General features: G+C 53.6%; 1 protein-coding gene across 1 annotated transcript in view; it reads left to right on the top strand.

Annotated features, from left to right (window-relative positions):
* CD276 (CD276 molecule) overlaps positions 1-21959 on the top strand; it is a 31735-nt gene extending 9776 nt beyond the window's left edge. The window contains exons 5-11 of the mRNA XM_037046906.1: positions 7059-7179; positions 11815-12156; positions 12334-12630; positions 16151-16285; positions 17352-17393; positions 19050-19085; positions 20579-21959. Coding sequence (XP_036902801.1) covers positions 7059-7179; positions 11815-12156; positions 12334-12630; positions 16151-16285; positions 17352-17393; positions 19050-19085; positions 20579-20601 — 996 coding nt within the window. The 3' untranslated portion in view covers positions 20602-21959. The remainder of the gene's footprint in view (positions 1-7058; positions 7180-11814; positions 12157-12333; positions 12631-16150; positions 16286-17351; positions 17394-19049; positions 19086-20578) is intronic.
* The last annotated feature ends 1619 nt before the right edge of the window (positions 21960-23578 follow it).

The raw sequence follows: 23578 nt of genomic DNA, 5'->3' as shown, positions 1-23578 counted from the left end.
TGCTGCAAACACAATAATGTCATGCGGTGGGCTTAGGAAACTTGATAAGCCCAGTCCAACACTAGAACAAGAACATTCATGCAGGTGTGTCTGTACATCTGTCACTGTCTGTAGTACCTGACACAGTGCCCCCAGGACACGGGTGTTGCAGGAATGGAGAAATGAAGGATGGGAGACTGGAGGTGGGCAAGTAACCAGTTCTACGGGGAAGAAGGTAGATTGTGGGAACAACAGGTGTGTGAACTTGTCCTTAATCCCTGACAGAATCCTGGAGCCAATTATCAGGCTGGCTTCCTCATGGGAATCTCTTTTCTGCTTCTCCTCCATGCGACTGGTCTATTACCGGAAGCCGAGACGCATCCCATGACAGCCCAGGGGTGGAGAGGAGCCGGTGGGTGGCGGGGTGGCAGCTTGAGGGGGAAGGCTCACAGGCCTAAACATGGGACGGACACTGGTCCTAGGGCTGTGGGCTCCTCCCACTCCTGCCTTCGCCTCAAGGGCCTTGACAACACAAGAGACAGAGCTCGGAGAGGAGAGCAACCTTTCTGGACGGCATTCTTTCACTCCCTGTTCTTCGTCCACCGAAAAAGGGTTGTGCACGCTCTGTGTACCAGGAACTGTCCAAACAGAACTTCAGAAGATCACAGTTACACCACAGTTACATGATTAAAATGGTAAGCTTTATGGTATGCATATTTTGGTAAAATTAAAAAAAAAAGATCCCGGCAGTTGGCGTGATGAACTCAGCTTAACCAGATGAAATGTAGTAGTGAAACTGAAATCTCCTCTTAAGCTCCAGCTCTTCCCCAAATCCCTCAGAAGAGGATGGAAGAGGCGTGTTCTGAGATAAGAAATGTCCGAACCTGAGAAGAATTTCTATGAGCTTATTTGAACCAAACGGATGACAATTGCCAGGAAGCGAAACCTCGGTGGATTGAGAAACAGCTCCAGAGAACCTGTGTTCCAGCCATTGTTGCAGCTTATTTTGCACCTTCGAGTTAAAGAGGAGCTGTACGGAGGGCGACAGGAAACCCACTGGTGGTAGATCTGGGAGGCCGAAGAACGCACCGCAGGGAGACCTCTGGGATTGATTAGAGAGTGAAACGAAGGCAGGTGCTTCTTTTGTATCAGTGGGTACAGGGTAGTTACTGTTCACAGCACATAGAGATGGTATGTGGGCAACAAAACAGCAGGGCGGGGTTCTGGGGCCTGGTGTTCTGGTCTGGCCAGGTTGTGCCCTGAGGGGTCCAGAAAGCAGAGTACTCTGATGTTTCAAAGGTGTGCTACCTTAGATGCAAAAAGACAGTGGACAGGCTCACTTACTGTCAACACTGACTTGGGTCCAGGAAGCTACAGGCCTAGGATGTGACTGCCGGCCATGACCCACGTTCAGTGAGGCATTTCCACCTTCAGACCGTCCTGCTGGGTTACTCTGGTCTCGGCGTGTGTCAGGCCCACCGTGCAGGCCTCTCCCGAGCTTGTCAGGACCATTGTGTGGCCCCTTTTCCGTCCACACATGGATCGGCAGCAATCCGTGAAAACCACGGATGGTCGTTGGCTGTAGCTTTGATAGTCTATCATTTGGTGTCGTTTGGTGAACACTATGACATGGATGCCCATTGGTGACCTCAAGAGAGGGGAAGATTGAATATTACAAGGTAGGGGACAGACTTGTTCTGCATGGTCCAAGGGTTCGCATGAGGGCTGACGTGGGCTGTATGAGGGAGAGATTTTTGGCTCAACCTAAGGTGGAGCTTTCCGCCAATGGGAGCTGCCCAAAAGCCAGGACACTGACTTGGGAGGTGGTGGGTGTCTGTCAGGAGAGGGGGCAAACAGAGGTTGTGATGGTGGCCAGAAAGAGGTTCCCTGTTCTGATACCTGACTATTGATTTCCACAGTTTCTCCAGAATTTGTGGGGGTGTCTTCTCACTCTATAGTCTCCCTCAATGATCTTGACTTTGGCTTTCGCTCCCACCAGTGCACAGATGGCTCCCTTGCCCCTCTCTGTTCTGAGTCTGTGTCCAAACTGTTCTCTGTTTGTTCTCTGTTCTCTGTGTGTCCAAACTGTTCTCTGTTTGTTCTCTGTTCTCTGTGTGTCCAAGGGGTCCACCAGGCATTTTGGCAGGGATGATCCATAGCTCAAGCCCAACAGGAACCATACTTCCCCCTAAACGTGCGTCACTTCCAGGGTCCCCTTTGTGTGCCTGCCCATTTGCTCCTGTTTGTTCAAGCCATCAGTGTGGCCTCGACTTTCTCAGCCCCTCCCTCCCACACAGTCCCCAAGCTCGTCACGTCTACCTTTGAAATAAATCTAGGCCAGACATCACTGAGTGACTCTGATGAGACAGTGTCCAGTTTTTCTTTTGAAATACTTATTTTAGGTGTGGGGTATTTTTTTCTCCTCTGAGCAGTGGCAATTTTCATGGGGTCAGCAGAGTGGGGAGAAAAAGAGGGAAAGTAAGGGAGGGATGGCTTCCTGAATTAGTCACACTAAGGGCTGTAAGAAAGAGAGCTAGAATAGATGCTTATTTCTAGCCCACATGACCGTCCTGGTATGTTCCGGGCTGATAGTGCAACCCAGGGCCTTCTGTCTTGCTGCTCTGCTGTCCTCAGGGTGTAGCCGGCAGCATGGTCCCAGGTGGCTCCCCACATCTGCGTTCCAGCCAGAGCCAACAGGGAAGAGAAGAGAGAGGGTATATGCCCTTTCTTTCAAGGCATGACCCAGAAGTTGTGCACAGCAGTTGTTCTCACACCCTGTTCGCTGTTGAAAATGGTCATGTGACCACACCCAGCTGCAAGGCAGGCTGGGATCTGTAGTCTTTAGCTGAGTGACCCTGTACCTAACTAAAAATGCTACAATAGAAGAGGAGATATGAGGCATAAGAGGAAAACTAGTTATTTCTGTAATGATGATTTTGCACATTTCAGTAAGACCTGCATGCAGCTAATTGGCTAATAGACCCTAGGGATGTAGTACCTGAAGGCTTAACACATGAATGAAATTCTAACAACAACCAGCAAAGCTTTTTTAGTGGAAGGAAACATTGAACTCAGAGAGGGGAAGTGACCTGTTAAGACTGTATAGTAGAGTGTCAGAGTGAGGACTAGAACCTCAAATTTGGGCTCACTTTCTACCTCTTCAAAGAGATCTGCCTGAGAGGCAGACAGGCAGTAGCAGGAGGGCTGGGACTGGGGAGGGGCCACCTTTCACAGTCTGTCTACCTGGGAAGTGCTCATCAGTTTTCAGGTTCAGTTGTCAGGTCTCTGAGGGGCCGCTCAGTGGGCCTCCCTGTATCTTAAGCCACACACTCTACTGAACTTCAATGATCTGTGTGCATGCCCACCTTCCCAGTTGGAATGTAGAGTCATCTCTCTAGCCCCAGTACCTGTCTAGTCATTAAATGCATTACTGAGTACATGGATAAATGTATATTCAAGGACTTCTTCAATTGTCAGATAGGGAAACTTAGCTCAAATTGGCTTAAGGCGGTGGGGGGGGGGGGCGGGAAAAGACCGGCTGAAGTGCCTGGGCAGTCTGGATGTGCACCTTGCCTCAGGCATAGCTGTATCCAGGGGCTCAACCGCCATTTTTAGAAGTGCTGCACTTCTTGCCTTCTTCGTGGGAAGGGTCGCCCAAGCAGTCCCTGCAGGGATTGGGAGAAGGCAGGAGAATATGGGCTGCCGCTGGTAGCCATGGTGAGGGAAGGAGTCCCTCTAGGACACCCCCCATTCCGAGGCACCTTGGCATAGAGCCCAGCCTTAGCCCTCGGGGGTCACATCTTGCATCCTTTCTCAGGCGTTTCCCTGTGGCTCCACCTCTTTTGGAGGTGGACTGCGCCTGCTGCACTTTCAGGCTAAAGGTGGCCCTGGGCCCCTCACTCCTGCTTCTTTTGGAGATCTCTCCTGGCAGAGTTCCTTGGAGTTCCCACAGACAGCCAGGACTGGGACAGGAGGAGGGGGCAGGAAAAGGAGGGGAAGGAACGGCTGGCTGGTGACTGACTCACCGGGAGGGACGGCACACAGCCTGGGGGTGAGAATTCCCCTTTGCAGAGAGAAGGGGGAGGGCGGTGCCAGTGCCTGCAGTTCTCGGTCTAGGCAGGTAGCTCATCTGTCGCCAGGGGCGGTGATTGGGTTTGTGTTCCCAGGCAGGCTCCTGTTCACGGAGCAGTGCCTCGTCTCTCAGGTGTGTTTTTCCTTCCTGCCCTATGCCTTTGGGTGCCTGGCTGTTGTGGTGGAGCCACTGGGTGCTGGGCTGTCCGGGTAAGCCACAAAGGAGGAGGCTTCCCTGGGTCCAGCATCTAGGAAAGGAGAAAAGGGAGCAAGCCCAACACCCAGCCCTGGGGCCTCCCTCATTCTTCCACTGGAGGGAAAGAGATCTTAGCCCCTGGGGAGCCCGGATAGGTCTGATGAGGTGAGAGTGCTCCCTGATCCCCACACTCACAGAGGTGGCAGGGATTCCCAAGAGACCTGGGAGTACTGGGCGGGGCCTGTATACTTTAGTAGTAAATGGGGAGCTGTGGGAGGCTCTGAGCAAGGGCTGGGATGTGAGCAGGTTCATGTCTTAGGAGGCAGTGCAGAGAATGGGGTGATCTGTGGGGACAGTGGAGGGTGTCTGCAGGGTCGGGATGGGAGACGGAAGGCGTGAGCAGCAGGCAGAGAGTGCGGGGCCTAGGAACATCAGACAGGCCTTGGCTTCTCTGGGGATAGAAGTGAGGAAGGGAGACTTGGAATCTGGGAGCGTCTTAATCCTCAGCCTGGGTGCTTCCTTGGGGGACAGGCAGGCATGGCAGGCCACGAGCTTTTCCTGGGGGCCTCGGTGGCCCTATGGCAGGATGTGCTGCTTGCCAAGGATGTTTTATGCATGGAGCCCAGGCTGCTGACTCAGCGGTTGGTGAGGCTGTGGGTCCCCAGGTTTGGACCGGAAGCATCTGGGAAGGAAGTGGCTGCTCAGGGCTTCCCCACTGCCGACAGCTGGGAGGGGGCTGGCAGGAAGCACCGGGTGAGGTTGAGGGACTCCCTCAGCCCCGCTTCTGGGTGTGTGGGCTCTGGAGGGTGCTTAGTTGGGATTAGCAGGGCCGAGGCCCTCTGCCTGTGACTGGAACTGATGTCAGTGGCTGTGGAGTTTTGCCCCGTGGAAGGGCAGAAAGATGTGGTTGGGAACTCAGACACTTCTCCGCTGTGCTCACGGGCAAATCACAGCACGTTGTGTCCCCACTTCACTTATCTGGGTTTTAAGCTTGTTTTCTTTTCTCTTACAAAATGGGGTCAAGTAGTTCAGCCTGTCTCCCCCTGGGGTTATGAGAATGTGAAATCGTTTCCAGGCTTGCTGATCCGTGTCAGACAGCGCCCATTGGCACCGTGTGTGTGTGGCTGGGCACGAGCGGGCCGGCAGCAGCTCTGGGCACAGGCAGAGGCTCCCGCAGCCCACCCCAGCCCACCCGAGTCAGACACCGTGGGCACCAGGTGTTGGACAGTGGAAGCAGAGCGGAGCTTGGTTAAAAAACCTTGATAAATGAGTTCTAAGAAAGGATTCAGAGATGAGACTGAAACTATAAAAGTTTGGTTAGGAAGTCACAGAGGTAGAAGAAGTGAGCTGTAGAAGGAACGTGCTCGGGAAACAAATTACACAGGCAAGAGAAGGGCCCTTGGAACTTAGGAGAGAGAAAGGTAACACACCTGGCAGGGGGAGAAGAGGGGCAAGGGAAGGGCACAGGTGTGCTTGTACTGGGTCCTCTGTCCTAAGGGATTTTGAGGATGGAGATTTTAGGGAAGGTCCCAAGGGCGGGTCTCAACAGAATAGTCATCGGCTTTCCAGGTGTGTCCTTTCAGGGTCCTGGTCTCCACTGATTCGTTGGCGTCAGGTCAGGGGGGTCATTAGTCATTTCATCTGGTCCTGAGGCAGCCATGGGGTCACCTGTCTTGTTTTGCTGCTTTTCTGGGCCTGGGGCGGCAACATTGGAGGCCTAGATGTCATCCCCAGGGGTCAGTGCTGAAGGAAGTGGTCTTGCAAGGGCACAGATGGGAGTTGCACGAGACCACCCTTTGGCCCCTTGTGTCCTCCTCCAAGGGGGTCTACTGCGTGACTAGTGACAAGCCAGGGGAGGTCAAAGGAGGTCCTGAGCCACACGGCCGGGTGATATGCCAGGGAGGAAAGGTCACCCTAGGGGATAGGTCCTTGGTTTCCCAGTTTTGCCAGTTGCTAGACACCTGGGGCTTTCTGCTGTGGTAACTTGTACCTAGCCCATCCCCTTGCTCTGCCCTTGTCTAACTGCCTAGCAGAGATCCAGGGAGGTATGGGCCCCCTGCTGAGGTCTGACCTGCCGCCACAGACCCATCTCTCAGTCCTCACTGCAGCCTCGGGGGTCAGCCCCGGTCCTGGCCCCTTCCATTTCTGATCCGTCTAGTGTATTAAATCAGCAAATGTTCTCTCTCTGGGCCCCACACTTGTGCACCTCACTGCCTCCTAGAACTCACCCCTGGAAGTCACTACGCAAGCTGCGCTAACTTCCTATGCCCTGTGCTGAACCATTCTGCGTTCTGTCTCAGTGAGTACCCCACTGGTCACTGGGCACAAAACCACAGACCCTGACTGCTCTCTTTCTTTCCCCGCATTCTCCAGTCCTGGCCCTTTCACCCAGACCTGCTTCCTCTCTTCTGCCCAGCTTGTCTCACTTACCCTGCAGGTGTTTGTGGAGTAATCTTTATGAAGCTCTGGCTCCAGCCTTGGGTGCTTCTCTCCCTGAACCCAAATGAGCACATCCTTGCCCTGAGCTGGCCTATCTTGCCTCTGCTTGCCTCCTTCTGCTTATATTTGCATCCTGGTTCTGAAAGGGTGGGTCGCAGCGACCTGTCCTGGTTTAGCCTCCCCAGTGATTTAATTCCCTCCTACCAGAATCTCTCAAAAATTGCCTCAGCCGGGAGGAGCCTTGTGGGTATGCGGGAAGAAGGACATCCCAGCTGGCGGTTGCAACCTGGCCCCAAGCTGGTCCAGGGGAGATGAGTGGAATGTGCCTGGAGAGGACCTTTTGAGACAAAGGCTGACTTCCTCTTCCTCACAGGCAGGGGCAGCCTTCCTCCACCGAGAGCCCAGCTGTCAGTTGCCTCAGAGGAAGATGGGAAGTCCTGCCACAGGTGTGCATGTGGCCACTGCCCTAAGAGTGCTGTGTTTCTGCCTCACAGGTGAGGGGCGCCGGGCCGGGCTGGGCTGGAGGTGGGGGAGGGGATCGCACTCCCACCCTGGGTCCTGTGGAGACTCTGTCTAGTGGGATCGGAAGGGTTTGGCAAACCTCCTCCCAGCCTCTCCTGTACCCTGTCCACGCTCATTTCCACTTCCAGGACGCCACAGGAAACCCATTTTACATTTCTTAGCTTCCATTTCTTCTATAAAATGGCATTGTGAGCACTAATATGTCCAGGGTCACCTCCTCAGTCAGGTTTTCCTGGCCACCTGGTATAAAATAACACATCCCTCCCCATCCCCGACCTTACTTCATGCTGCTTCTAGCATTTGTCTCCACTCGACATGTTGTGTTTCTTGTTGCTTTCCCTGCTCAGAGAACAGGATCGGTACTAGCCCCATAATAGGTGCTCAGTCACCGTGTTGAATAAATGATGTAAGTCTTCCTGCACAGTGCTTGGTTCCGAGTTGGCATTCGACAATGGCAGCTACTTTCATCATAATATTCTCACTTTATGTTTCAAAGCCTCATCTGTACCTTCTTCCTCCGCGGGGGATGACAAAGCTGAGTGTCTGGTGCCCTCTAGTGGTCACAAAGAGGAAGCCTCTGTTTATCCGCTGCTGCTCCTATTTCTCTAGGTGTCCAACCTTTTGGCATCTCTGTGCCACACTGGAGGAAGAGTTGTTTGGGGCCACACGTTAAATACACAAACACTAATGAAAACTGATGAGCAAAAAAAAAGGTTTTAAGTAAATTTACGATTTTGTGTTGGCTGCATTCATAGCCATGCTGGGCTACATGCAGCCCGTGGGTCAGGGATTGGACATCCCTGCTAGAGAAAGGAATTTGTTTGGGTGACTCCTCAGGTTTCATTCCCCAAATGCCCCAAAAAGGGCACCTTAGTGCAGTTGATCTCCAGTTGCAGAGCTGGCCTGGGGCGCCTGGGGTTGCACGGAGGGATTCAGGGCCAGTTTTAGACCTTCAGAGAGCTCAGTGCACTGCAAAGATTATAAAACCCCCTACCCTGTGTGCAGTTCACAATAAAATGTCATTTTTCTAAATCCAGGAAATCTTTATGAGTTCTGTACTCAGTAAATTTTGTGTTAAGACTGATTTTCACACTTTTTGGGTGTGCCTGCTTTGCTGGTATCCAAAGCAGAGACTTAATCTAGTACCTGAGAATGGCAATGCCGCGGTAGGGGGCACCTCCTCAAGAGACAGATCACTGGGGGCCCCTCCCTAACTTTCCAGGGCTCTAAAAGAAAAGCTGAATTGAAGGCGGAAGTGATGGAGTGGGGAGGTTATAGGGTAAATGCACAGGTTGGAGGGCGGGGAGTAGAAGGAAGTGGGGTTTGTCCCTGGCCCTGCCCCTGGGGATGGAGTGGACCCCGGGCTGCTGGGATCCTCGTTCCTGTGCTCCCCTCACGTTGACTCCATTAGCGAGCCCTGATTGTTCTGCCTCCTAAATGAACCTCCCAGCTGTCCCATTCTCTCCATCCCCACTGCCACCCTCAGGAGCTAACCCATCACCACTTCTTCCAGGGACCACTGAAGTGGCCGCAGAATCCGTCCTCCACAGGGAGCCCGAGTGAGTTCTACGCACTCAGATTATGCCCGAATAACTCCCCAATGACTTTCCATCACATGTACACAGCCCTAAATTCCTCACCAGCCTCACAGAGCTCCCCCACCCAGATGATTTGGCCACACTGCCAGCTTCCTGACACTGTCATGTAGTAAGTGGGTCCTGACTCGGGGCCTGTCCACCTACAGGTGCCTCTACGTGCAGCTCTTACCCCAGGTCTTGGTATGTCAGGCTCTTCTCCTTAAAAGTTTTTTTTAATATTTTTTATTTTTTAATTGTACCTGACACATTCTATTAGTTTCAGGTAAACAGCATAGGGATTAGACATAAAACTTATGAAGTGATCACCCCAACGGTGTTTATGGTGTTAGTACCTTTCTAACCCCATGAAATTGTTACAGTATTTCTGGCTGTAGTCCCTATGCTGTACTTCCCATCGCCGTGACTATTTGGTAACTGCCAACTTGTACTTCTCAAGCCCTCCACCTTTTACTCCCAGCCCCGCGAAGCACCCTACCATCGGGGAACCATCAGCATGTTCTCTGTATGTGTTTGTATTTTGTTTTATTCATTTATTTTGCTTTTCAGATTCCACATATGAGTGAAATCACTATTCCACATATCAGATATCATATCTGATGTCATTTCACATATCAGAGAGCGTTTATGCTAAATGAAATCACTATTTCACCTAGCATAAATACCCTCTAGGTCCATCCATGCTGTTGCAAATGGTAAAATGTCATTCTTTTTTATGGCTATCATATTCCACTATATATATGTCCCACTTCTTTACCCATTCATCTATGGACAGACACTTAGATTGCTTCCATATCTGGGCTACATGATGCTGCAGTGAACATAAGGGTGCATATATCTTTTCAAATTAGTGTTTTGGATTTGGAGAAATACCCCAAAGTAGAATTGCTGGGTCTTTGTCTATCTCTTGGTACAGCCTTTGTTGTAAAGTCTTTTTTGTCTGGTAAAAGTATTGCTATTCCAGCTTTCTAATTTCATTTCCATCTTCATGAAATATTTTTTCCATCCGTTTACTTTCAGTCTGTGGGTGTCTCTGATCTGAAGTGGGTCTCTCATAGGCAGCATCTGTAAGGGTCTTGTTTTGTTGTCCATGTAGCCACCCTGTGTTTCTTCACCGGAGTGTTTAATCCATTTACATTTAAGTTAGTTGTTGATAGATATGTAGTTATTGCCATGTTATTATTCATATTTTTTACCTTCTCCTTTTTCTTAAAGAAGACCCTGTAACATTTTATGTACTGCTGGTTTGATGTGAGGAACTCCTTTAGCTTTACCTTGTCTAGGAAGCTCTTTATCTGCCTTCCATTCTCAACGATAGCTGTGCTGGATAGAGTCATCTTAGCTCTAGGTCCCTGCTTTTCATCACATTGATATTTTGTGCCAACGCCTTCTGGCCTCCAAAGTCTCTGTTGAAAAATCAGCTGACAGTCTTATGGGAGCTCCCTTCTAGTCAACTAAATGCTTTTCTCTTGCTGTTTTTAAGAATCTCTTTGTCTTTAAACTTTGACATTTTAATTATGATGTGTCTTGGTGTAGCCCTCTGGGTTCATCTTGTTTGGGACTCTCTGTGCTTCCTGGGTTTGTATGTCTATTTCCTTCACCAGGTTAGGGAAGTGTCCGTTATTCTTCTTCACATGGCTTTCAATTCCTGCTCTCTCTCTCTTTTCCTTTCTAACCCTTATGCTATAGATATGTTGATGAGCTCGATGTTGTTCCACAGGCCCCTTAAAGTATCTTCCTCTATTTGGATTCTTTTTTCTTTTTTGCTCTTCTGATTGGGTGTTTTCTGCCACCTCATCTTCCAAATGGTTGATTTGATCCTCTGCTTCATGCACTCTCTTGTTGATTCCCTTTTATGTATTCTTCATTTCATTTATTGTATTCTTCATTTCTAACTGATTCTGTTTTATGTTTTCTACTTCCATTTTTATATTTTCCAATCTCTTTGTTGAAGTTCTCACTGAGATCACTGAGCAGGCTTATAACCAGTGTTTTAAATTTTGCATCTGCTTGTGTCCACTTTGTTTAGCTCTTTTTCTAGAGTTTTTTTTCCTGGTATTTGGGCCACGTTCCTTCCTCTCCTCATGTTGGCAGCCTCCCTGTGTGTGTTTCTGTGCATTAGGTGGAGCTGCTCTGACTCCCCGTCTTGGTAGAGTGGCCTTACAGTAGATGTCCCGTGGGGCCCAGTGGCACGTTCTCTGTGTTCACCTGAGCCAGGAGCTCCAGGTGGGGTGGTGTGTGCCCTCCTGTTGAGGTTGAGCCCCGGTTGCTGTTGGCCTGGCAGTGGGAGGGTTGACCCTCAGGCTGTGACTCTAGTGGGGGAGCTGTCATGCCAGGGCCACCCCATGGGACCGATGGCTCTCGTGAGGCTCTGGTGTGTCGGGCTCCTTTTCATCCTTTTTACATGTCAGCTTAGTAGCTCTAAGAATGTGTCCTGTAACCATATTAAAGGTGTGGGTATGCTTTCTTCCTTGTATGAAAATTACTCATGTTTATATAAGAAAAGAAAAAGCACTGTGATCCTTTCTCATTCACTGAAGTGCACTATTAACATTTCAGTACATGCTTTTTTTAGGTTCCACTTTCCGATTTATAAAGATAATATATACTTATGGGAAAATGAAGCCAGCAGAGACAGTTGTTAAATACCTGCCAGGTGTTTGAAAATCTACCACCTTACTTTCTAATCCGTTCGGGAATGTTTTCTTCCTTTCTATCCCCAATCACATGCTAATAAGAATGTGTGTGCTCCTATGTCCCTCTCCTCCATTAAAATGTGGCTCGTATAGGTGTGACTTTGGTCCTATTGTCTTGCATTCCTAACTCTTACACTTGGCAAACAGCAGGTGCTTACTGATTTAATGAGGCCTGAAGCCAATAAACTTACCTTAGGTCTCAGGCCTCAAAGGGCAGGTGTTCGGGGCTTAGAGTTCAACCAGGAGAAGGAGACTAGGGAGGGCCAGAGTGCCCCTGCCCCTTCTGACCGCCCCACCCCATTGACTCTGCCCCCAGGCGCCGCCTTGGAGGTCCAGGTCCCCGAAAACCCCGTGGTGGCCCTGGTGGGCGCAGACACTACCCTGCGCTGCTCCTTCTCACCTGAGCCTGGCTTCAGCCTGGCTCAGCTCAACCTCATCTGGCAGCTGACAGACACCAAACAGCTGGTGCACAGCTTCACGCAGGGGCAGGACCAGGGCAGCGCTTATGCCAACCGCACCGCTCTCTTCCCCGACCTGCTGGCACAGGGCAACGCCTCCCTGAGGCTTCAGCGCGTGCGTGTGGCTGACGAGGGCAGCTTCACCTGCTTCGTGAGCGTCCGGGACTTTGGCAGTGCTGCGGTCAGCCTGCAGGTGGCAGGTGAGCACCCGAAGGGGGCGCCCCACCCCTTGGCACACCCCTTTCACTCCCTAGCCCTAGCCCCTTGTCCGCTGCCCCATGCTGACCCCCGTACTCGCAGCGCCAGGCGCCCTGATCCTTCACTGTGCCCCCTCTGCCCTTGCCTTACCTTGTCCTCTTCCCTTTGTCCCCCTCCAGCTCCCTACTCAAAGCCCAGCATGACCCTGGAGCCCAGCAAGGACCTGCGGCCTGGGGACACGGTGACCATCACGTGCGCCAGCTCCCGGGGCTACCCTGAGGCGGAGGTGTTCTGGCAGGACGGGCAGGGCGTGCCTCTGGCGGGCAACGTGACCACGTCGCAGATGGCCAATGAGCAGGGTCTGTTTGATGTGCGCAGCGTCCTGCGGGTGGTGCTGGGTGCTAATGGCACCTACAGCTGCCTGGTGCGCAACCCCGTGCTGCAGCAGGACACTCACGGCTCTGTCGCTGTCACAGGTATGGGGACAAACATCTGGGGAGGATGGGGGGAGCCACCCCCCCCCTTTTTGGACCCTGGGCTGGAATTTAGGTAGGTTTGGGTGCTCAGAAGACTTGAAAAATCATTTTCACTCATTTTGGGTGTCTCGAACTCTCCCCAAAGGAGGGAGGCCTTAAGGGGCTTGCCTCAATGAAGTGATAAGAGGCATTCGTAGTATTTGCTCTCCTAGGAGCACCTTAGGTAGAAGCACTTGTGCTTCTTACACCAAGTACCTGCCTGGAATCTGAGATGTGGGCGGGAGTTCCGGGGCAGCCCGGAGGCGTGGCCCCAGGACCTGGTAAGGGAGGGTTTTGCTATGGGGACTTCTCTGGGTGATGGGAAGCCTTTGCTGCATCCATGGGCACCATCTGATTCGGAGGCAGCTGGGCCTCTGCAAGTGGGCAGTCCCCAGCAGCCCATCACTGTAGCTACAATGTCCAGGGCTCTCTCTGCTGCCCCCATGTGCTCAAATGCTAGATTGATACACAGTCTCTGGTTTGGGGATCCTGGGCCAGACACCATTTCCCTTCCCGAGTGCCCATCTCAGTGAGCTTCCCTTACACCTGGAGATAAGTGGGCTCAGGCCAGTGCTCGGGCCAGGGGAGGCCATCTCCATCTGTATCTGGATCTCATTCTGGCTCCTCAGTCCCTTCCCATGGGCCACCTGGCCTTTCCCAGGGGCCTCCTCATGCACCCTGGGGTCAGGACAGCAGGTTCTGTCCTGTTTTCTCTTCCAATGACTTCCATCCAACCCCCACCCCAGCCCACCCATGCCCCAGTCTGCACCTGGCCACCAGATTATGCACAAGCCTCAGAGTTCATTGACTTAGTCCTCATTTTCTTCTCCTCCCAAGTGTACCTAGACCTTCTGAGGCCTTCACTTACCTTCTAGGTATTAAGATTCATTCCTTCTTCTTTTTTAGGTGTTCCCTGTGCCCACCCTGTCCCCAAGATTGACCCCACCCTACTCCTGGAGACCACCTCAGGGTCGATGCTCTTTCTGGGGAAGTCACTGCCCCAGCCTCTTGGGTGTTCTGGGGGGTCTCCTTGACCCCTTTTAAAGAACAGCGTGTTGTCTAGTGTGTGTGCAGGAGAGAATAAGAGCTGTCAGCTAGTGAGACTGGCTAGAGTGGTCGAGAGAATTCTGCGGGGACAGGTGGGAGTCGATGGGACCCCGAGGGATCCTGGTAATTTGCACACTGGGCTGAACTGGATCTTTGCCGGACAGAAGGGGCTTGTCGGTATAAATGTAATTGCAGGGACTACGTTTATCCCACTGAGGACAGAAATCTTTACTTTAAACTTTAGCAACTGACATTAAAAGTGCCTTCATTTCACAGGTGAGGAAACTGAAGCCCTGAGAGAAGAGAGAACTTGCCCCAGGCTACAGCCTGGCACAGTGGCTTTGGCTCTGCTGGGGGTCAGGCAGCTCTTTGATAATTGGATAAATGATAAATGCGGTAGTTTGCATTTCAATTTTGAGGGTGCGTGGCCCCTCTAACCTCATGCATGGGGTCTGTGGGCCTGGGTTCCTGCACCCTGCAGTGAGCAGATGAACCACGACCAGAATTGAACTCAGCCTCTCGGTCTGATTTTCCTCCTCCCCACCACCCAGCCTCCTTCCTGTTTTCGTTCAAGCAGGTCTGGCCTACTTTGGAGCCCTTGGCCTGTATTTTGCTTTGGGCAGCTTTGTGCCTCGCACAACATTTTTAGAGTCAGACTTTCAGTCCTGCAGCCTGGTCTCTCCCCACCATGCCTGCTGGGGGTTAGTGAAGTCACGTGTGCTGTGTGGAGATGGCTTTGTGGAGTAGGCACTGGGCATGGAGCCTGTGTACGCGGCTCTGAGCCCTGCTCTGGCCTTGACTGGTGGAACGAGGGCAAGTCTGGCCTGTGTTCCAGGCACCAGCCTCGGAGTCTGTCTCCCTGTGGATATTCCCATGGCTCTGCCCTGTCACTGCTGCAGGGGCCTCACCCTGGGGTCTCCAGGAGTTTCTCCCATGTGCTCCACAGACTGGCCCTCCCGACCCCTCGTATCAGCTGCTGTCCTCCTCTCCTGCTTATCAGGGTGATGGGCCCCTTTGCTGCCAACATGCACAGTGGCAACTTTGCCAGTCATGCCAGCTGGCAGTGACACCTGCTACAGATGCCTGTGTCTGTGCTAGGGCCTCCACTGCCAAAGGGCTCAGGGCACTGCTCTCAACACTGTCGGCGGGCGCTCTCTGCTGCTGCTGGTGCCCTGGGTGCCTGCGGTTTTTAAAGAGTGCAGGAAAGCAGCGTTGTCTTTGGTTAGATTTGCTGTCCCTAAGGCCTCTTCCCAGGACCCAGTAGGGGCCCAGAAACTAGGCTAGATGGCATGCTCGGAACAGCTTCGGCTCTGACCCAGGCGTGGGCACTCAGATGCTTCCGTCTGCCGTGACGCAGCCAACAGAAGGGCCCTCGGCATTTCACGGAAATGCGCCCCTGGCATGTCTCCCCACCCTGGCGCCCTCGCTGCCCACCCTCATCTGTATGCAGGGTCTGCAAACGCTTTCTGTGAAGGGCTGGATGGTAAACATCTTGGGCTTCGTGGGGCATGTACTGTGTCTTGCGGCTGCTGCTTTTTCATCTCATTGTGTTCCTCATTTTCCATTTTTTCTAAATCTTCACCTGAGGACATGCTTATTGATTTTTAGAGAGGGAGGAAGAGGGGGAGAAAAATATCCTGTGAGAAAGAGACATTGATTGGTTGCCTCCTCTACACACGCTGACCTGGGACCGAACCTGCAACTGAGGCGTGTGCCCTGACCAGGAATCGAACCCACCACTGAAACACCCAACCAACTCAGCCACACCCTCCAGGGGCCGCCTTTTCCATGTTTTGGTAACACTTTACAGATGGAAAAACCACTGTTAGCTCACGAGCTATACAAACACAGGCTGCAGGCCAGAGGTAGCTGACAGGCCTTAGTTTGCTGACTCCTTATCCGTAGGGTAGGGACTGTCACCAGGTAGAGCCGGGACAGTCAGGGAGGGTCTCCTGAGGAGGTGGACTTAAGCTAGGTGAAGGTCTTGGGGGCACTTTTTAGGTAGAGGAAACCGGCAGCCATGTGTGGAGGCTGGAGGGGGCCAGTCATCTTCTCAGGGAGTGATGGGGATGCCGGTGTAGTTGGGGCAGAGGTTCCTGTAGTGGAATAAGGTACAAAGGCTGGGGGAGGTTAAGCAGCAGCTAGATTATTGAGGTTCTTGAATCGTCCTAAGACGGTTGAAGCATTATTCCCATGTCAGCAGGAAGCCGTAGAAGGTCCTCGAGCATCATTAGTTGCAGACTCGTCAGCCTTGCCGGGCTGAGGCATGTCTTCTCCAGCTACGGCTGTGTCGGGCTTTGGAGGGGCACGCCGCATCGTGCTGGCGCTCAGAACGGGGGGAGCCCCCCACGGACACCTTGGAGCCAGGGTGCTGCTCCCGTGGCTGTGGGGCCGGAGATGATGGTTCCTCCCCGTCTCTCCCTGCCTCTTCCAGGGCAGCCTGTGTCGTTCCCCCCCGAGGCCCTGTGGGTGACTGTGGGACTCTCGGTCTGTCTCGTCGTGCTGCTGGTGGCCCTGGCCTTTGTGTGCTGGAGAAAGATCAAACAGAGCTGTGAAGAGGAGAATGCAGGTGAGGGGGGGCGAGTGCGCGTGCACACGTCCCTGCATGTGCCGGGGCGTCCGGGACGCCAGTCTGAGTGTTGCTCCTCAGTAACAGACTGAGTTTGCCAGTGGGGCTAGATTGTGTGTGTTATCTCCGGGCTGAATGTCTTGTGTGTGGAAACAAGTGTGAGCCTATCTGTGAGGGTGCAAATATGTGGGATGAGTGTGTATATCAGTGTGACTGGAAGTGAGTGGTGGATGTATAAGGCTGAAGTGTGAGGAGATGTGAATATGCGTGTGCAAACAAGTGTGACTATGAGAGTGTGAGTCCCATGGGTGTGTCTGTGAGTGACAGTGCAGATCTAGAACCAGGAAATTGAGCAAAGTGGTTGCTTCGTGGGTTCGGGGTCGCTCTGTGAAGGCATGACTGCCATTTGCTGGGCTGGGGCCAGTAGGAGTTGACTTTGGCGACAGGCAGGCAGGTGGTGAGCTGCTATCACTAGATGGGTGACTTGACCTTGGTGGGTGAGTGAGCCGACTCTAGTGAGCAGTGGGTGAGGAAGTGGACATCAGTCAGTGGGTGAGTTGCCTGGTGGGTGGTACTCGGGTTAACAGAGGTTTTCTTGGGTAAACATGAAAGTCGGCAGTGAGAGATGGGAGATGACCTGGAGTCTGTCACAGTGACTATGTGAGTGGAGAGGAGACTGGTTGGTGGACAGGTGACACCTGTGCAGTGGTGCCTGGCTGGGCTGGTGGCAGAATGAGTAGGCTGATAAGTGGGGGGGGGGGGTGTCCATGTTGGAGGGTGGCGGTTGACTGGATTGGTGAGCGAGTGGATGGGTGAGGGGATGGGGTGGGCGGATGGGTGGAGCCAGGAGCTGGTCCTTGGCTGGGCAAATGGTGGGCTCCAGGCTGAGAGCCCTTTCATCCGGCCCCCGGGCTCTGCTCTGTGCTCTTTGCTCTCAGGGCCCAACTCTGTGTCCAACGCTTGACCACAGGCCACGCCTGCTCCCCAGTTGCCTGCTTCCCGCACCCCGAGGTGGGAAAGTGCAGTGATGAAAATGGAGCTGAGGAAGGTTTCATTTGTCTTCCAGGAGCTGAGGATCAGGATGGAGATGGAGAAGGCTCTAAGACAGGTAAGTCTATGCTTGGAGCTGGCCTTCCTTATTGGCTGAGAGGAGGACACAGGGACTGGGGAGAGGAGTCCAGGACCCAGGGAAGCCACATCTGCTTGAGGTTGAATGAAGTTTGTCCAGTGGACTGAGGCCTCCTTACCCGGATGAGTTTGGTCTCTACTCAGCGTTAGGCCTGGAGGTGGAGCTCCCTGATTCCTTCCCAGGGGCCGCTTCACTTCTCCTGCCCACCTTTAGCCATCTGCCAGCCGGCTCCGCCCCTAGGAACCCTGCACCGTGGAGTCTGGTGGCTTCCTAGGTGAGCAGGAAGGGATCAGGAGATAGGGCAACCTGGGTTTCAGTTCCAGATCCTGCCCGTGTAAGCTGGGTGGCCTAGTCACTTTGCTTCTCTGAGCCTCAGTTTCCTTATCTGTGAGTCCCAGTTTCCTCATAGTAACTGCCTGTCTTCACTGGCTGAGTGGGTTTAATTAGATGAGGTAAGGGTTGTAATGGCCTAGGGTCATACCTGGTGCCTAGTAAACACCTGGGAGTCCTGTTACCAGGCAGATAGTCTAAGATAGTCCCATTCTGGTTAGAGCTCAGGTAACTCTGGTCAAGGTGCTTTGCTCTTTCAGGCTTCAGTTCTCCATCGGGAAAACATCACCCTGCCCCTGCGCCAGTGGCACCAGGGGCTTGTTTTCAAGTTCTCTGGGGTGACTGGACAGGAAAGGGGTTTGCAAAGGTCATGATGCTGTGGAGACACAAACCTGGCCCGGCGGGGAATGGGTCCCGGGGCACTGGTGTCCTCCCTTCTGGCTTCTGGGCTGGGAGAGNTGGTCAAGGTGCTTTGCTCTTTCAGGCTTCAGTTCTCCATCGGGAAAACATCACCCTGCCCCTGCGCCAGTGGCACCAGGGGCTTGTTTTCAAGTTCTCTGGGGTGACTGGACAGGAAAGGGGTTTGCAAAGGTCATGATGCTGTGGAGACACAAACCTGGCCCGGCGGGGGAATGGGTTCTGGGGCACTGGTGTCCTCCCTTCTGGCTTCTGGGCTGGGAGAGGCAGGTTCCTGCTGAGCCATTCAGGAGGGTGCCAGTTGGCACCGGTCCCCTCCCACAGGTCCCCTCCCCACAGCTGCAGGAGGAAGGGCGGGCGACTGACCTCTGGGACTGCTGCGAATTATGCCAGTGAACTCGCTGCCTTTGGTGTGCGGGCTGTAGATAGCTGTGGGACAGGGCCTCCAGTTTGCATGTTCAGAGGCAGATGTAGTTGACAGAAGGAGGGAGTGGGGAGGAGCAGGTGGCTTAGAGATTTGGTCAGTGTCCCACCATCCCCGGGCCATCTGGGGACATTGGCAGCCCCTTTGGCTTCTTACTTCATCGTGTTCATGGAACAGACCCAGTGCGCGTCCACATCACCGGCCGCTGGAGGGCAGGGTGGTTGCTCTCATGTAGATGCAGAAAACTGAGGCCCAGAGAGCAGAGCAACAAGCCACAGCGTGGAGCTGGGACTGGGGACAGCAGCCTAGGGCGCCTTCCCTGGTGCTGTGATGTCGTCCCCACTCTCCTGCCGCCTCCTCCTACTCCTCCAGTCCCTCTGGCCCTCCCTGCCTCAGCTCCTCCCTCTCTGTCCCATCACTTTCCACAGTTCCCTCCTCACCATGTGCTCCTTCCTTTTTTACAGTTCTGCGGCCTCTGAAACACTCTGAAAACAAAGAAGGTAATGACATGCAGTGCTTGAGACTGTGCGTGCGTGCACCTGTGTGTAGGAGGCAGGGAGGGTTATGGGGAAGTAATTATCACCCTTCACTGTGACCTGCTCCCCACACCAGCAGCCTGCACTGCCCCCTGGTCACGTGGCCAAGGGCAGAGTGACCAAGGTCCCGCTGCTCTGCTAGGACACAGACATGACAGGCTTAACCAGGACAAGAGCTCATTTCTCTCCTGGTAAAGTCTAAGCATAGGTGATCTGAAGGCCACTCATGTCCTGGAGCCAGCTTCCATCCTCCTGGTTTCTGCCCCTTCAGCGTGAAGCTTCTGTCCCCAAGTCCAGCTGGGCTGCTTCAGGTCCTGCACCCCCCACACCTGAAGCAGGCGGGAAGGAAGGAAGGGAAGTGTAGTTTTTTCTAGGGCTTGTCTAGAAATAGCTCAGGGCACTCCTGTTTTCATCCCATTGGTCAGAACCTATCATGTGACTCCTAACTCAAGCGAGACCAGGAAATGTCTCACAAGGGCAGCCACCTGGTACTTAGGTAGTTAGTAAATGTTAACTAGTAAATGTTAACAATTATTAGTGCTCATATTATTGTAGCAAGCAGTTACATTAGGAAATGGTTGCAGGTTAGTTTTAGATTCTTTTGAAGTAACCAACAGCCACTTCTATGTATGTATGTTTGTGTGTAAATATCTGTATTTCTGTGTGTATTTTAAACAAAATATTCCGGGATGCAGAATATTGCTACTAGATCTGAGTGGCTTCTACTTAGAAAATCAAGGTTAGTCACCAAAGTTTATGGAACCTTAAGTATATTTCAAGTCGCCTCTGTGTCCCTGTCAGGGATTCCTGGATGCTCCTCCCGTGTTTGGCTCTCGTCTGGGCCCCAGGCTCTGGACTTGCTGGACAAGCACAGGGGCAGTCCCCAGGAGGGAGAGCTGCTTTTGCAACAGGCAGACAGACCCCTGAAGAATGGCAGAGGGAAGGGCCAGGTCATGCATGCCCCGGCTCTCCTCCTGAACTCTCCATCCAGGCCAGGAAGAGGGTGTGAGGCCAGGGCTGTGAATCCGTGGCGTACCCTCACGTGGACCCGAAGAGCCAGGGGGAGGAGGCTCCCTACAGCATGGCTGTTGGGGAGATCAGTGTGGGGAAGGGAAGTTGGAGAGGGTTTCCTGCTGGAGGAGGGAAGCGGGCCAGGCAGAGGGGTCGATGGGAGGGAAGTGTTTTGGGTGAGTAGGCCTGTGGGGAGTGAGCAGGGCTGGCAAGCACTGGGCAGTCTCCCGCAGGTGCCCTTGCGGTCTGGCTGAGTCCCAGTTCCTGTGTTTATGTCTTTTGGGTCTCAGGGCAGGGCTTAGTCTGGAGACTGCCCGTCGGACTTTGTGCTCACTCACACCCTGAAGCATATGACCATGTGCCCGGGGTTCTGACACACTTCCCAGAGTAGAACTCCTGCATGTAATGCTTTTTCCTCCTTTTTTTCTTCTGATCATGAAATGCAGGTGATGGGCAAGAAATAGCCTGACCACGAGGACCAGGGAGCTGCTGCCCCTGCCCTGAGTTCCCACCTCTGGCTGCACTGGGACCTCGGTGTGAGCCCCGGGCTGGGGCTTCCCTGCACCCAACACATGGCTCCCACCCTGGTGACTCTGCTCATTCTGCAGTGGATGTGACACACAGAACACCCGCAGCCTCATTTCTCCAACGGACATGGCTCCCGAGTCATTCTGCTGCCTTATTTCTCACGGACACAAGACACAGATGACCCACCACCTTATTTCTCCAGTGGATATGCCACGTGGGCCACCTGGCTGCCTTTTGTCTCCAGAGGACACAGTATGCAGACTGACCCTCTGCCTTACTTCTCCAAAGATACGATACACAGTCACCCTGCCTTGTTTCTCCAGGGGCCCTGATACACTAGTTACACCTCCGCCTTCCCCGCCCGAGCTGCCTGTCGTCCTGTGTATTCAGACGGGGCACTGCAGCCTCAGCATCTCCTTGGGCCCAGCAGTGTCTCCTCCTGCCTTCTCCTGCACTGGCCCCACCCAGTGCTGGCCTTTCCCTTCCCCTCTAAGTGCAGACAGGCACCCTCCCCAGCCGTGCAGAGAGACACAGAGGCACGTGCCAAAACACGTTCAGCCCTCCCCTGGTCCGATCTCTTTCACAGTAGTGCGCTGGTGTGCCCCGTGAGCCCCCCTCTGCCCACTGTTCCCATGAGAAGCAAGTGCCGGCCACACTGGGTCTCTGAGGGTCAGCTTCTGCCCCTCTGCTTTTTCCATCTTTCATTTATGTGCCCAAACAGTGTTCACTGAGCACTTGTGGGGTGTTGGCACTGTGTTTGGTTTGGGGAACCCTCTTTGAAAAGACAAGGTGCTCCCTCAAGGATCTTGCCCTTCAGCAAGAAACTTGTGAGGAAATAGCGGTTTGTGAGAGAGGCTCCTGCCTTGTTCCCTACTGTACTGCTCTATGTGCCCCTCGCTACCTAGGTACCTCACCCCCATCCCGTCCCTCGTTCTTACCTGGAAAGAAGCTGATGGTCCCCCAGTCTTTCCAGGGTGAGCAGGTGGGCAGGTAGCCAAGGCCCAACAGACTCCAAGAGCGCAGCACAGGGGAAGCCCAGGACCTCTGGGGGTAGGAACAGAGCCCCCCCCCGCCCCATGGTGCTGTTCCCGGGCTGGGCAGACAGCTCTGGCTTCTCTGGCCAGCCCTGCCTCCGGTCGAGTAAACTTCTGAAGTTCTGATGTCTTCCCACTAACGTATCTCCCTTCGCTAGCAATGGAAGATGTGGGTATTTCTAATTTAAATGTGGGACTCTGAGGAATTCTGTTAACTGGGTGGGGGGACAGGGGGTTTGGGGAAAAATAAATGACTTTGTAGAAAGCTTTTTCTCTGCACAGTGTGTGGAAACAGGACAGGTCTCAGGGCTCAGCAGGAAGGATTCCCTCCCAGGCATCAAGGCCGAATCTCCCCTCTCACCTTCCTTACGACACTGGGTCTCAGGGGCATGTGGCCCTGTCCCTGGCCTCAGGCCACTGTGCCGTTCCACCCGCTCCTTACAACATCCTCTAATTCCTTCGTCCAGGGAGACTCCAGCCCTAGGTTTGCACTCATGCTCCATTTTACAGAAGGAGAAGCTGACACCAGACCTGAGTCAGAGGTCCAGGACCTCGTTCCGGCCCGTGACCCCGAGCGGGGCCTGTAGCTTCCCTGGGCCTTACTTGTATGGAAAGTGGGCCTGGGGTTTTCGCCACTGCCCACCTCCAAGGACTGAGAGGCAGGGGTGAAAAGTGCAGGCAGACGTGTGGGGGGGAACCGGTTTGGGGACGTGGGAGCCTGCAGAGGGCACTGTGCTTCTGCCCCCGGGGGACTGAGTCTCGGCACCAGCCAGCTGGCCCCAGGGCTCTGCAGGCCCTGGGGCAGCAGGAGGAGCCCAGGGCTGGGGGTCAGGACCCTCGACTTTTGTTCCTGGCTCCACTACTAACTTGTGACCAAGCCCTTCATACCTCTGAACCTTAATTTTCTTATCCGTTAAGTAGGGGTGGCGAGTCCTCCTCTGAGGACTCTGTGACAGTCTTTGCTAACTGGAGCACTTGTTACAAACTAGATGGCCTTGGGAGTGAGACAGTCACCTTGCTTAAAGTCCCGCCACTGGTCTTAGAATCAAAAGGTCCCTGAGAGTCTGCCTGTGCTTTCCACCCACCAGGGGTTTGCTCGCCTCCCTGGGTGTCATCCTGCCTGCAGGGTGGGCGATAGTGTGTTCCGTGGGGTGGTGGTGAGGCCTGGAGGGGCAGCGATGAGAAGACGCTGCAAACTGTGAAGCGCTGGAACGTAGGACGGCCTCTTTCCCTCCCCGCCACTGAGGCTGCGCTCTCGCTCCCCCAGTGATTTTGTAGCCAGCACGCCATGGCCCAGAATGAACTGTCAGGGCCAGTTTGTCCATCTGTGAAACAGGTACGTTTACCAGTGCTTTTTATTCTGACAGGGCCAGGCTTAGATGTCACACTGTATCAAGTGCTTGGGCCAGCGACCCAGCAGATGAGGGGCTTGCCCAGTGGGCTGAGAGAGGAGGAAGGTGGCCACTGTGTCCCTGGTGACAAGTGCCTCAAGGAGCAGTATTTTTAGCTGCCTCTCTGGGCAAAGGTCCAACTCCTGCATTTTAGTGGAGAAATACTGTTCATGTTGCAGCAAGCTGGAGCCTGCAGGTGTCAGGGTTCGAGCGCCCGGCTCAGGGTGTGACTGGAACTCACCTCCAGGACCATGTGTGACCAAGGCTGTGGAGGCCGTTAGTGTACTTGACCACTCAGAGGGAGCAGCCTGGGTGCGAGTGAAAACTGTGGCCAGGGCCCCAAGCCGCCCTGCTTTCCTCTGCCTGCTCGTTCCCTCCTTCAGAGCATCCAGATGCTCACGGGTGAGCGGCGCCTCCTCCAGGGTCCATTCAGGGGAGGCGCCTGACCTTGCTCGTCCCAGGAGGCAGTTCTTGAGTGAGGTGCTGGTCCTTA

Source organism: Sturnira hondurensis, unplaced genomic scaffold (assembly GCF_014824575.4).
Source record: "Sturnira hondurensis isolate 20B ecotype Veracruz unplaced genomic scaffold, ASM1482457v3 Scaffold0005329, whole genome shotgun sequence".
NCBI lineage: Eukaryota > Metazoa > Chordata > Mammalia > Chiroptera > Phyllostomidae > Sturnira > Sturnira hondurensis.
Note: the sequence above shows the minus strand (reverse complement) of the source record. Positions and strands in the feature narration are given on the sequence as shown.